We start from the raw sequence: 14,424 nt of genomic DNA, 5'->3' as shown, positions 1-14,424 counted from the left end.
CCCCCCCCCTGATTCCAGCCTGGACTCTAAATGCGTCCTCAAGCCCCCTCCTCCAGCCCTAGATGAAAAGTCTCTGCTAAAAGGACTGGCGGTTAGTGATGTGGTATTTCTATGGTAATCAGTAGGCTTCAGAGTGAACAGAATGGACATAGAGGACCAGAGCAAAGACACTACACTATCCTTCCTCAAAGAAACCTGCTGCAGTGCCTGGCTGCATCTTGGGCCTGATCATACAGCCCCACACTCCGCTCTCATCCCGACAACAGCATGGGGCCCCCCCGTCCTCTGCACCCCAGAAGGGTGTTTGGGGATTTTTTTCAGGGCAGTCACTGTAAGAGGGACCTTGGGGAGGGAGAAGGCAGCCACTGCTTTCCAGCCGCCCTGGCCCCCAGCCTGCCCGTGCTCGGACCACGCTTGCGCAAGTGTCGCTCCCCCGGGGCCCCGCAGACAAGCTCCCTTTCTCCAGCCTGACCGCAGCACCTGCGTGACTGGAAGGCAAAAAGAGGCAGGAGGGCTCTCCGGCAACTCCTGGAGATCGGGCAGGGAGCCCACGCTCCACGCTGCTCTCCTCGGGCGCTTCCACGCTGCTCTCCTCGGGCGCTTCCGAGGGGGGACAGCCCGGATGAAGCGAGAGTCAAGCTGGAGGACACCATCAGCCCCTACATAGAAACTCCCCGACTCCACATCCATCCAGCCTCATCTGTGCGACGTTTGGACGAGATTAAAATCCTGCTGGACGGAGAGGCTGTGGGTACCGCAGCCTGGGGAGACCCGGTTCCCCAGGGGGGTCCAGGCTACCCCGTCACCTCTCAGCCTTTTTGCTAGCTAGAAGGAAAAGGACAAAAACTGGGGAGGGGGATAGAAACACCGGGCAGACCTCTCCCAGAGCTCTCCTGCTTGCTTTGGGTTAAAAAATGTGCATTTATCGCTCCCTGGCTGGGTTTATCCAGCCCTGGATTAACCCTTCTGCAGATGCAGAGGGGATGGGCAGGGAAACAGGAGCTGGAGCACCAGGAAGATGATACAGGAGCCCTTTTGGGCTCTGTTAGGCCTGCTTGAATGTAAAACAGCCTGCAAAATTTGAGAGCAAATTTCCCCAAATTCCTGCTCTTCAGATAGGAACCACCACCCCAGCATTCAGGGTATTATAAAACAGACGGTTCAACACAGCACAGGTTACTTAACAGCCAGAGCGCCGTGGTTTATTACTTTCAGATGTTTCTGTACACGTGGGAGCCATCAGTCACAGAGAGGAGGGGAAAAAGCAAAAGCTGTGGCTAAAGCATCGCCCCCTCCTCCCCACCTCAGACTGCGGAGAAGGGATGGGGGAATATTTCAGATGACAGGAGGCTTTCGTGAGTCACCAGAAAAACCCAAGGCTTGGGTCCGGCCCCAGGGATCATAGAATGATTTAGGTTGGAATGTCCCAGGAACAGCCTTCCTCCACAGGCTGCTCCGAGGAGCCCAAGTACCGCAGCTGAAGGGAAAGAAGGAGTTTCTACCCCAGGCTTTTCACAACTGCTTTTATTTGTAGGCGAGAGAAACGGACACTGAACAAGACACGAACAGGATGAGGCTGACAAGGGACACAGAGCGCGGTCTCCGGAGAACTGACGTACACACATACACACACATTTTCCTTTTGGAAACAGCAGCACGTGGTAAGAGATCACCCTGCCAGACCGGGAAAGCTTGGCCTAAACCAGCCAAGCATCCACCAGCAAAGCTCGGAGCAAACACCCAAGCACTATCCTGCAGGTTTTGGATGCCTTACAGCCAATGTGCTGAGGGTGCAGCGTTACCGGACGGATCAGGGCAGACGATACAGCCAAGGGAGGCAGGTTTGGGCAACACAAACGGCAGTTTCAGGTTGCGAGAGGAACACCAGGCTCATAGACGGGTGTTACAATGCACCAGGGCCAAGTTTTCTTGGAAATGGCAGCCCATAAACTATTTTTTTTTTTTTTGGACCTTACCTGAAGATCTAGGTCTAGATTTTCAGGAGTGTTGAACACCAGTTCAAACCAGTGAATGGCTGATTGCCAGACACCTCTGAACATCTATCCTCCCAGGCCCTTTGACGCTCAAAACAAAAGGCAATAGCGGAGGGGAAGAGAAACATCAGCGCTAAAGTCAAGGAGGTAGAGAACATCAGCACAAAGCTGTTTGCTCTCTCCTGTTCCAATACCTGCCCCGCTGCTCCCCTGTTCACTGAAGACCCTGTTGAATGTGGCAGCACACTAATAAAAGTTTTTGGAGTCCTGGGATGGTCTTGCTGAGCGAGAGGCCAGCAAGTGGCTTTGCCCTATTGCAATCGCTCAGCCCTACGCTGCAGAGAGAGGAAAAGGAAGGAGGTTCTCTCTGAACTGCCCCAGCACAGTATTTACTGGGCTACTGGTGTTACCAACGGGATCTCTCACAACACCACCACCTCTGAGAGCTCCCTGACCATGAGCTCAGTTCAGAAGTCACTCCATGCTTTACTGTAAAACTTACTTTTTTTTTTTTTTCAGAGGGTGTCTTGGTTGCAGAGAAAATGACCTCCAGCGGCAATAAGCATCGGTGGTTTTAACTGGCTTTGGTATCATCTCCCACCCACTTCACATCTGGACCAGGGCAGGCTGAAGACAAAAAAAAGACAAGGCTCAAAAGAAAAGTGAGCTCCATACAGAAACAGGATTTGGCAACCGTTTCAAGACCAAGTGTCTGCGTCTGTACATATCGATTGCCCCGGTCACTAACAGTGTTTTCAAAACACCAGCACGGAGGAACTGTGCTAGCTTAAGCATGTGCGAAGACACACAGCCGAGCTCTGCATTTGCAGGATCTGTATTCAAGGCAAAACTACATGCTTCTGCAATATAGGAATCATCTTTTTCCAACAATCTCAATGCTCCTGGAATCTACAAGTCACCCAGGGTTTTGTTCAGTGCATATAATCCAGGAGCTGGCAAAACCCGCCCTGGGTCTGATTTGAAAAATTTAAGAAGCCAACCCCACAACAAACCAGCCTCCCAAACTGCATCTTCTGCTCCTGCCGAGCCTTGGGATTTTCCACTGTGAAAGTTTCCACCAATCCTCAATCCAACAACTGCAACAAAAGCAAGAGCGATTTCTAAATACTCAAAAGTGCCAGCATAAAACCAGCATCCTTTCAATTCAGACAGCCTCCTCCTGTTTATCTGCTTTTACACAGAGACAGTACAATGCTGCAGGCTGTGGGAAAATGCAGTGAAAAGCTGGTAGTTATGGGGGGATTTTCTAGATGTCCTCATTTTTCATGAGTCAAAGAGAACATTTCTTCTCTCTGCAGTTACTTTTACCATGGTCTGTGCTATCCTTCACCTAAATACCATTTACCTCTGCCTGTAGCTCCCTGAAAAGGCAGAAAAAACTGCAGCAGGAGTGTTAATATTTTTCAAAGTACAGTCTCAAAAATGTTTGTGGCTCGACACAGCCAAAAGGAATTCCCCCTCCACCCACCCACACACTATCGCTGCTGTCCCTGTAGTCGCCTTTTTTTGAAGCCAGCACTACATGAGTCCCTGAACCGCTACCTATTCTGCGCAAGTCAGGACTGAAAGCTTGGCACGGAGCAACGCCACATTAAATAGGCTGTTGAAATATTTATTTTTTCACTCACTTCTCAAATGTTAACAACAAAATATAATTCTGGGGAGCCCATAGGATTCAGAAACAGTCATTCATTTCCCAGTGGTGCTTCTACAGAATACAAAACTGATTTTCTTTTGCTTTCCATGGAGGGTTTTGTTTGGTTTTTTTAAGATCTCACAAACTGTAAAAGCAAATGAAAGGGATAACATGAGAGGCAAACGCAAGGAGTTACCGCAATGAATCACTCAAAGCCAGATCCTCCAAGTTACTTCAGCACGGAGGAATGTGACTTCACCGAGATCATTCATGAGTACGACAACAGGCACATGCTTAACTATCCCGTAAAGCGATACTCTGGACATACACACTGTATTATTTAATCTCTAACAATTTGAACACAGGAGTAATCTGGAAAGGACCGAGAATTTTGCCAATCTTCAGGATACAGCTGGGGAAAGTGCTATTTTGCATCTCAACTACTGAAGATCCATTTAATCCATCAGCAACTAGAAGAGGGGTGGACATTACATCAAGGTCACAGCAAACTAATGCAATAATTAACACGGCGACTTACAGAAGGAAGCGCTGGGAGCCAGCAATTGCTCTTTTAACACCTGAGTGCTGATGGCCAAAGTGCCAGGAGAGAGGAGAGCTCTCTGGAATGAGGCTTTCTTGTCTCCAATTCAGGCATTTCCCACCCCGATGTGTCAGGGAAGGGACACAAAGCAAGGCCATGACTGCCATGTCCAGGGCTCACATGGTAATGAATCAGAGGAGATGAGCGGCTCTCCATCAGGGTAAATGGCAACGTTAAACCGGGCTCTGTCAGCTCTTCACACCATCTCCCTTTGCCCCACCTGCACCTCTCAAATGCCAAGAATTCATGATGGCTCTTGTCACAGGACATACGCATAGATGCACATCGTACGCATAGATGTACATCGTAGCTCCCAAATCAGGCCAACAACAGAACTCTGCCTCAGCAAAACAGCGTTAAAATACTGCGTTCATCATACAGCATCGAGGGGTTATGGACACAAGGCAAAAAAAAAAAAAAAAAAAAAAAGGACATTTCAGACATCCACCAGCAAAATATTGAGGATAACTGCTCCAAAACGTGTCTGCTCTTATGCTCAAGAGTGATTCTTAGGTGAAAGCAATCTGACGAACTGTCTGTGGATAATTTAACCCTGAAGAAAAGCTCTCCGTGAAACTACTGCATTTACATGGAAATATGGAAGGCAGGCAGCGAAACAATCTAGGAAGCGACAGTGAAGACAAGGTCTTTCCTCCAATACTGGGGGGAGCATAATGCAGCAGCAGCTGCCTACACCTCTGCATCAACATCAGCAGGACTGACTCCAAGCTCTTCCAGGATTTTATCTACTGCCCTTTTTGCATTTTTTCATCCAAAAGGTGCTGATCTCTGCTCAGTTGTGTGTAGCAGCTACAAGATGGGAAGCATAAACACATTCCAGGCACAGAGAATGGCCAAACAGGCAAACTGCCTGCAGACCACATTGTTACTGCTGCTCTTGGGTCTTCCCCATAAACGCAGGCAAAAGAGTCCCCTGCCTGTTATGTGTCTACAGTAGACAAGAGTTATCCAGGCTATTTTTCTCAGTGAGAACTTGAAACAGGTATTAAGAAAGCCGCAAGACTGAAATGGAGCTCACGGTCCCCCCTCGCTTTGTTTTACAATCCTGTCTAACTTTGCACAGGAAAGTAGCACCTAGGCTATTCCTGCAGCTTAACCCATAAGGCTGACATTGGTGAGACAAAACCTGAGCTCCCAATGAAGCTGATTCCTCATCTGCTTTAGGGGAAAGAAACATGTGTATATAAAAAATAAACCTAAGGGGCACTTCAAAGACGATTAGACGATTCCATGGAGAAATCCTGAAGCCTTTGGCTATACTGCAATGCCCTCGGTGGATCTGGACTGCCAACAGCCCCTTTGTAGTTGGGTCCAAGAAAGCCTGAGAATTGATAGAGATCGGTATGATCGACTACTTGGGATTTCAGGAGGTCTTTCCTTGTGGCAGCAGAGAGGAGCCCACTTCCAAGGGCCTGAAGAGCTTTTCATGGTCTTCAGTACAAGCTGCTTCCCAGCAAGGAAGTCCCTAAGCATTTACACATTCTGGAGAACTAGTTCTAGGGGATGAATCTCACACCAACTTCTCACTGCTGCTGAACTGGAGAGATGAAAGGATATGGATACATCACAGTGGCCTCTGGTGCAGTTTATTTACAACAGGACTCAGTGCTGGAGAACACCAGGGTATTAACAAGCAGGAAACACACTAGGAGGGAAAAAGGAGAGTGGAAGAAAGGTCACACGTTAAAATCAAGGTATTCTCTGCAGATATTTGGCTCTGCAACACCCTAAATTTAGTTGATTACCCAAGGTAAAAGAAGGCCAAAAGGAGTCTATCATGCAGGTTAAAATTAGCATTGATGCACTCAACAATAACTTGTAAGCTACGTAATAGTGAGCGTAATATGTTGCTGTCTGTGGCTTAAGGACACAATAAAGCCAGCAAGCCACCTCACTTTCTCCAAGCCTCTTGTTTTAAAGCTGCTTTTGCTACAACCGTAATAGCAGAAGCAACAGGCTACCACCTTCAAAGACTCACAGAGATAGCACAGGTTGCCAAATCCCTGGTGGGGATTCAACATTACAATGTAGTACAGTCCTTTTGCCTTCTCCCTCTCTCACCATTTACACATTAACCTACACCATATCCTTTCACTGGATTTAAAATAGGCAGTCCACAGTCCTACACTTCTACTGTTCCATCCCCAAGGGCACAGGTTAAAGGGGAAAAAAAGAAAGGGAACATCCAGGGATACCCCTTCAGCACTGCCAGTCCTACAGCATTACACATTTTGGGGCTTACAGCTTTTTTTGAAGAATTCTTAGCTAAAAGCAGGAAGACTTTTCAGGACTGCCACAGAAACCTGTTTATTTTACCATTCACCTGAAAGACGATCCTAAAACAGATTAGCACCTTCCATGAGGTCTGTGTTGTTTTAGTTACTAGCTTTATGGTACTGTAACTAAGAGTTTGGGAGTTTTTCCAGTCACAACCTACTCTCACCACTGTGTGGCTGAGCGCAGAGGCCTGGCTTCTACAGTTCATTATGATATGAAAACACATGAGATCAGTATGAAAAGTCGGCAACATGAAGCACACAGTTTTATCTGTCTAATCTCACCAGTATTTCTCAGCCAAAGAAGTGTGGTGCAAGTTGTTTCCAAAACACAGGGCCTTGATTACTTAAATAAAATACTATTTAAACCAAATACCATAAAGTTTGTAATTCTGCCTTCTGGCAGGCTATAAAGAAAGGAATCAGCTGGGGAGGATCTGCTTTGCTCCTCCCCTCCATGGAAGGTTTCATTAACACAAGTTAATATGCGAGTAGTTTAGAGAGAACACATAAACATCGAATATATTACTGGCTGTGATTCAAAGCTGTTTGTTTACATATGGTTTTTAGCATTATGCTAAAACTCCAACATCCCACATTGAGAGCCAAACGCACAGGCGGTAAGAGCAAGAACTCTGCTCGAGGACTGCACAGCTCAAGCACCCACAGAGCCTTACCACTGGAAGCCACCAATGGGCTCTGTAAACCTGTGACGGATCAGGAACGTCGCAACAGCTTCAGCAACCTGAGGGGGGGAAAAAACCCACAAAAAACCGGTCAGAATTTAAAGGGACACAAAGATAACAAGAAATCCAGTCAGTTTCCAAAGCCTGCAGCATTTCCAACAACAGTTCATGTCCCCAGGATCCTCTTGCTGAATCAAGTTTGCTCCTTCAAAACTAAGAGCTCTGTGTAACACGCTTTTATATAAAAAAAGGAACTACGTGCTTCCATCTTTATTCTGACACTGATCTCATAATCAAGAACTGACCAAACTTTTTCTCCACCTCTTTCAGTAATTCTTAAAACAATGCCCAAGTTTAGCAGGGAAAAAAGATCTGGTGAAATCACAATGCAAGTTGTTCCTATAAAGAACAAATCAAGACAGTAACCTGACACTAATAATACTGCCTAGAATGTTTAAAAAGAATAACAATGTAAGAACTCAGTATGTTTAGATAAAAATCCCTATTTCAGATTGGTAAAGTGATGCACAGAAAGGCTGAGTTTTACACTCACAGCAGTCAGTGTAGAGCAAACTTTAAAACCAGATGTGTTTCCAACCACAGGCTCCATGGGCTGCACCACATTCCTGCTTCTATCTGGATACTAACTTCAGCTGTACTCGGAAGCAGCACTGCTCTGTCAGTCTGTAAGCTGTCTGAGTAACATTTGTTTTGTATTTGGAAAATGTGAGCCACCCAACTCAGAAAAACAGAGACCAACCCCAAAAGCTGCAGCGTAGTACAAGGGAGAGTGGAGAACTTAAAGAGGAAAGGCAGGGAGGACAAATCCACACTCCACATGGTAAGAGTTAGTTGTATCACCACTAGCCTGAGAGTTAAATCTGTAACCTAGCCAAGCCCTGCGTCATGTAACATCTCAGCCCAGGCTTTCCAGCCAGCTTAAAAATCCAAGCTGTTTTGCAAATAGCCATTTAAGATATGTCAAAAAATGCCCCTGAAGTATAATCTCTGCTTCATAGTAAGCAACGGACCCCTTTTGCATTTAAGCCATGAAGACCGTGACTTATCTAGCTTCAACCCTACAGTGGGGCTCACCTTGTCTGGAGCATCTTCATGGACTGCATGGCCACACTGTGGGAGGACCTGCATCTGAAACTTCCCTGCAGATCAAAAGAGTCATCATTGGAGCTGCTTTTTAAGTGGTCTTGATTTCTAACAGCAATAGTTTAGGCAAGCAGTTCTTGTGCACACAGGAAATGTCAGACACTACACCCTTAAAAGCACTGTGAATTTATGAACTCTTCTAAAAAAGGTCTCACATTCTTTACGAACAAATCTCACTAAATCTCACTATATGCATCTGGTGAAGAGGGATCAGGGAAGGCACGGAAGTCTAGGGCAAACTGTACAATACACACAGCAGACATCTTTGCAAAGAAAGCAAGAACCAGCTCCTTAATTCATCTTCCCCATGTGTAACTAAAGCATGTTCCCGGGAGTTAAAATGAAGTTAGACTTCTTAGAGCTTCTCGATGCAGGTGAGACTACTTTTCAGAGTTGGAACCTTTGTCAGATCTACCTTAATGTAATGTTTACCCTGCTACCCCATACTACTTTCCAGTACTGGTTGCTCTGGAAATCAGTGAAGATGGGATGGGGAAGAAACCAAAAAAACAAACCACAAAACATTGATGCAGATGCCGAATCTTGGTCTGATGTCTGCCAGAAACACTGGGACAAGCTAGAACAAGTGTTCTAGCTAAGAGCATCAGGAATGTAGTTAGAAAGGGAAAATACAGATTAGAAAGAAGCCTTTACAATCATTTTGATCCAAGAGAAGTGTGATAGCCCCATTGCTGGAAACGTTGAACACCAGACTGAACAAAAACCATGGCAACAGCCCTTCACAACTTTTAATTCAACCTTTCCCTTCTCAAATTCTCCACTTTACCTACAACCACAGACAGCTAAGAGAACACTTTGGGATGGACTAATTCTTTAATGCACATTTGTTTCGATATAGACTGCACCTGCTAAAAGGCCATTCCAGCTACCTCCCATTTGTGTACCCATAGCAACAAGCTATCATCCAAAACCAGCATTACAGTAAGGATAGAGTAACAATATTAAATATTTACCTTGCATCTGTCCAATTGTTAGATCTTTATCCAGCCTGTCAACACCTACAATCAAATAAACAGATGTATTGGAGAAAAGCCAGAGAGAACATGACTGTCTAAGCAGGGCTTTACTTCACATTTTGAAGGCGACATTTGGCTTGAAAAACTCAAGAGAAACATCATCTCTGACACCCACAAGGACTCTTCACTGCTGCACTGCAAGACAGTAAAGCGACAGGAAAGAACCCCAGCCAAAAATGCATGAACACATCCTTCCCAACAACTTAAAAGGGTGATTATCTTGGCTACACACTTAATTTCCTATCAGGATACAAAAAGAGCCTACAGCTGGCTCTAAAACATCGATAATTTGACTTTCAGTTGAAAAGTTCAAATTACATCCATATATACAGGAAAATATCATAGTAATGGAGGCTGAAGGGTAGCTTTGATCTGTTCTGTTTGCTCTTCTTCCACATCATACAAGTAAAACATCTACCCAACAGCAGCAATACACAGTATGTCATTATGTGCTATTTTGATATTAAGAGGCTCTGAACTAATTCCAGATCTGCACAGATCAAATGGACTGGTTTGTGGTATTTCAAGATACATAGAAAAGCCAAGGTAGAAGAAACAGGTCCGCTATTCTCAGAGAAAGACATTAGCCAAATGCTGCCGTATTCTCTAAAATACAAGTAGGACATCACTGAAGTGAACAGTCACTGAACCTAAGCAGGACTGGAAGAGACACGTACCAGCTAAAAGCAAAAGCTTTGGAGTTGGACAGCTTAGGAAGAGGTTAGATAAACCCCTGAACCAGCCATCCCAGTACTTTTCTGTTTTCGCCAGTTCAATTCGCCACGTGTATAAGTGCTCCTTCTTTGTCTGCAGGGAGGAGAGAGAGCTCTGCATTAGTGATCAGTAAAACAGCCGAAATAAAATGAACTCAGAGTGCCACTTGGAAGTATATATAAAAAATACTGGCTCCCTCTGGTGGATTACACACCTCCAGGGATGACCCTCCTTGCTCCTTAATTTCTCTCCAAATCACAGCCAAAGTACACAAGTAGGGAACAAGAAAGTGAGCAGGAACTACACCTATAGATCAAGAGAACGCTAGAGTATTCAGGGCACTCAATTTGCTATTTTTACTTGCACAAATAGCTCACAGATTGTCTGAAAGTTCAGACTTGGCTCTCACTTAGGTGACACAGAAATACAAGGGGCTAAACTGGCTATAACAATTTTCCTCAAGGAATTTACATTCCTAGGTTGCAATCGCCTGTAGAACCTCCTGCATGCCACTGTGCCTTGGAAATGAACAAAAATAGCACAAAGACTCAGAAAAGAGCATTCCTCATTCAGGCCAGAAGCACCATTTCAGGCCAGAAGCATTAAATCTGTGAGCGTCTCAGGAAAGAAAACCAAACACACACTTGCAGGTAACAGTCCAAGATAGAATCAGTGGCACAAGACGAAGAAGAAAAACAATAGTCACAATACAAAGTTTTTGGTCCCTGGAGTTGCTCCATTTTATATTAGAACGATTTGGATAACCACTGGTGGCTACTCTTGCAAGGGAGCATTGTGCAAACACAAGCTGAAAACACAGTAAGAAAATTCCCTACCTCTGTGTCATCTTCTTTCTTCCTTTTGTTGACAGAGCCTCCCCCTTCCTCATCCTCTTCCTCTTCCTCCTCTTCTTCAATAATACCCTCCACTATGGCTTTAGGACATTCAGGACTGGCAGCCCCTTCGCACCTGTGAAAATAAAACCAGAAACTGATTCCCTGCCAAGAAAAAATTAAAAAAAAAAAAATCACAGGTTTTAACCTAAAGCATTCAGCAATTTCTCAGACAGTGGCTGAAAAAAAACCCAACCCTCAAGTTTAAAAGTAGCTGTGGATGAAAGATACAGTCATGACTAGCCATGAGACCGAGTGCCTGTGCAGCACATGTATCCCAGTGCAAATATAAATGCAAATAGCTACTTAGAGGAGGCAGAAGTGGTCAATCAATCAACAACAGCTTTTCTTAATGGAGTATGAGACATTTGTAGAGGCTCCAGCTATGTCAAAGATTAGAGTGGCACAAGCAGGTTACTCTGATCCCCCACAAACCCACCTCAGATCACTCCTGAAATGCAACAGGTAATTAAACAATTTCTAAAAGTAAGTGGAAGATACCATACCCAGAAGGCCAACCCAATTTAGGGCAAAATTTCTGAAAATGCATCAAATTAACACTTAATGTGTGCAGAAAGGCAGACAAACCAAGGAATACACAACCAGCAGTAGTTAAACTTTTTAAAACATGGCTCTTGGTGGATTTTTTCCCAGGGAAATTTTGACCAGGTTTTCTCCAAGTGCCATGATTACGATTCAGTACTGCCGCTGGTATCAGCTGTGATCAAATGATAAGAAATTTGTATTTGCTAGAAGAAATTTTCACTTTCAAGTGCATTTATGCTCTGTAGTAATGGTATTGTAAAACAGGCAAGATGATTTTCAGAGCTTTAAAAAAAACAAAACCAAAAACCACCTACTGTTTGACTTGACCGACCATAGAAACTCTGGCAGATTCAAGATTTCTTATTTGTCCACTTTTTACACTAGAAAAAAAAAAAAAAAGAAGAAAATTCAGAAGAAAGGCAGAAATATCTACTAAACAGATTCAGGAACTAGCAGGCCCAGAAACAGGAGCAAAAACCCTTTACAGCTCATGACTTCCACAAGTCACTCCCAAACCCTCTGTTCTCAGAAAGTGTTCAGAGTGGCTCACACTACATGCCAACTTACTCAGAACGCCCCATTGTCTCTGTAACTTTAAAAGACATGTGGGAGAAGTGCTCGTGGGCAAACAGTGAAATAGTGTTATACTCATTTTATTGCAGGGGATGGGGGAGGTCAGAAACTACATGGGTATTTGGCAACAGATCTGGGCTTTCTGTAGTCCAGTCTACAAACTTAACCACAAGACCTCTCACTTTCAAACTCAGATGCCAAATGTGTAACTAATTCTTGCTGAATCAGAAATAAGTCCTGTTTCTTACACATGGGATGGATATCTCAAGCTTCTGTGATAGTTGGGACACTTACAAGAAGCTGCAATTCATTCCATGAAGCTTTCCATTAGCTGAAGCTCTTAGAGGATCCTTCTCCAATGCCTAGCCAACTTTCCTAGGAAATTAATTATCTTTGAGATGTCTCTCTCCCTGTCAAATTAGCCAAGGAATTGGTGACAATAGTTGGGGAAATGAGCACAAAGGGAGAAAACAGACAAATTTTACATACTTTGTTTCCTTCAGGAGAGAAGCTACAAAGACCAGTGATTTTGGAGACTACATAATAAGCCAATGCATTACCTCCATTCAATGGCATTCTCAAGTGACTTGAATGTTTTGGGACGACTCCTTAGGAAGTTTTGCATGCTGTTCAATGCATCCATGGCTGTACCTAAGAGCAAGCATTTTAACTTTATGGCATCTGATGAAATAATTGCCACATCCCCTCTATACAGAACTGGCTACCAGGGACACACTCTCAGAGAGAGCTGGAGCTCACTGGGGATTTAATGCTGTTAAAGAAAGTACAGCTTAGTACTCCTAAGTCCACAGTCACACCTCCTCCCACATTAGAGAATTAATATTTGAACAGGTAGGACATTCAGATAGTATGAGAAGGCAGTAACCACTCATCAGCACCGTGCATTATATAAAAAGCCACCCTTCTCCCCACTAACAAGAAAGTATTGCAAAGAAATTATCAGGAAAATAGCAAACAGAGAGCCCATCTGGGAAAAGTAAAAGAGGGGTCACACTAGAAAGACTTTTGGTAGGTAGCATCTGTTAGGAGGATGGAATTGGCATTGGTTTAAAAACTGGGCAAAACTTTCTGTATTCAGAGATTTGGGGATAAAAGAAAAAGATCAATGTGGAAGACAGAACCCTATCCAAGGGTATACACACTTACCTTCCACAACATCGATCATGCACAGACCCAGTAAACTTGGCACCAAATTTGCGACCGCTGTGTGCACTGCGATGGCACCCCCCATGCTGTGCCCAATCAGCATGATAGGGGGTGGAAGGTCCCCATACAGAGCTTCAACCACGTTTCCAACATCTCTGCCAAATCAAGATAAAAGCATGGTCGGCAGCTCTACCTTGATACATTTCTGAAGCAGATTTGTATAATGGGAGGAGAAAGTACACATCCAAGACAGACATCCGGCTCTAAACCCTGCCTGTATGATCATTTAATCCACAGGTAATTGAGATAAGCTTATTCTCTTACCACTGTTTCATCTAGGTACCGATATAGGAAATCATTCAAGCCAATAGTTTCCTGAACAAGCATGTCACTTCCATTTTTACTAACGGGAAGTGCTCATTTAAAAGAAATCCCTGAAGAGAACATTTTACATTGACATTAGCTGGTGAGAATTTTAAATAAAAGGTGAGAAAAAGCTGTCAAAGCCTCTTGCATGGAAGCATAGACTAAGAAACTCACCGTTCTAAAAGGAGAAACCGTTTGCAATTAAAGAGAGAAAATAACTGAGCCCTACTGACCAACGCAAAGATAAACAACATTGAGCACAAGCAACAAGATTCAGACTCTCTATGAGCACAGATACTACAAGGAAAGGGGCAATTTCCCTATCCTTTCCATAAGGCACCTACTTTAAACTGAAGTTGTCACTGCAGTATGTGAAAGATGGCTGGTGCAATTCACAAAACCCAAAACAACAGCAGAGCTAATGATGGAAATCTGCTGAAGAGCACTGTAGTGTAAGACACCCAAACTGGCATTCCTGACTAAAACTATTCAGAGGAACCGGAGACCTGAGCAGTATTGCAACTAGAAAATGGAAAACAGGTCAAAAAAAAAAAAAAAAAAAAAAAAAAAGGTTGACCAGCCTGTTTGCTCTGTCAGAGAAAATCGCTTGAGGATTTGATTAAAAAAAAATAAAATGAAAACCAGCTATAATTTAACAGTCCCATTTAAAAGCTATTCTGGAATAACTTTCAAACTCATTGCTAAGAGGAGAGAAAGTTTTAAAAACAA

The 14,424-nt window shown here is 44.2% G+C and overlaps 1 protein-coding gene across 1 annotated transcript in view; it reads right to left on the bottom strand.

The window, feature by feature from the left end:
* Nucleotides 1–1,204: 1,204 nt before the first annotated feature.
* PPME1 (protein phosphatase methylesterase 1) overlaps nt 1,205–14,424 on the bottom strand; it is a 33,421-nt gene continuing 20,201 nt past the window's right edge. Inside the window, exons 6-14 of the mRNA XM_049823194.1 lie at nt 13,330–13,484; nt 12,723–12,813; nt 11,904–11,969; nt 10,987–11,119; nt 10,114–10,243; nt 9,374–9,418; nt 8,331–8,395; nt 7,227–7,294; nt 1,205–5,918 (exon numbers count right to left, since the gene is read on the bottom strand). Coding sequence (XP_049679151.1) covers nt 5,900–5,918; nt 7,227–7,294; nt 8,331–8,395; nt 9,374–9,418; nt 10,114–10,243; nt 10,987–11,119; nt 11,904–11,969; nt 12,723–12,813; nt 13,330–13,484 — 772 coding nt within the window. The 3' untranslated portion in view covers nt 1,205–5,899. The remainder of the gene's footprint in view (nt 5,919–7,226; nt 7,295–8,330; nt 8,396–9,373; nt 9,419–10,113; nt 10,244–10,986; nt 11,120–11,903; nt 11,970–12,722; nt 12,814–13,329; nt 13,485–14,424) is intronic.

Source organism: Accipiter gentilis, chromosome 19 (genome assembly GCF_929443795.1).
Source record: "Accipiter gentilis chromosome 19, bAccGen1.1, whole genome shotgun sequence".
NCBI classification, from domain to species: Eukaryota; Metazoa; Chordata; class Aves; order Accipitriformes; family Accipitridae; genus Astur; species Astur gentilis.
Note: the sequence above shows the minus strand (reverse complement) of the source record. Positions and strands in the feature narration are given on the sequence as shown.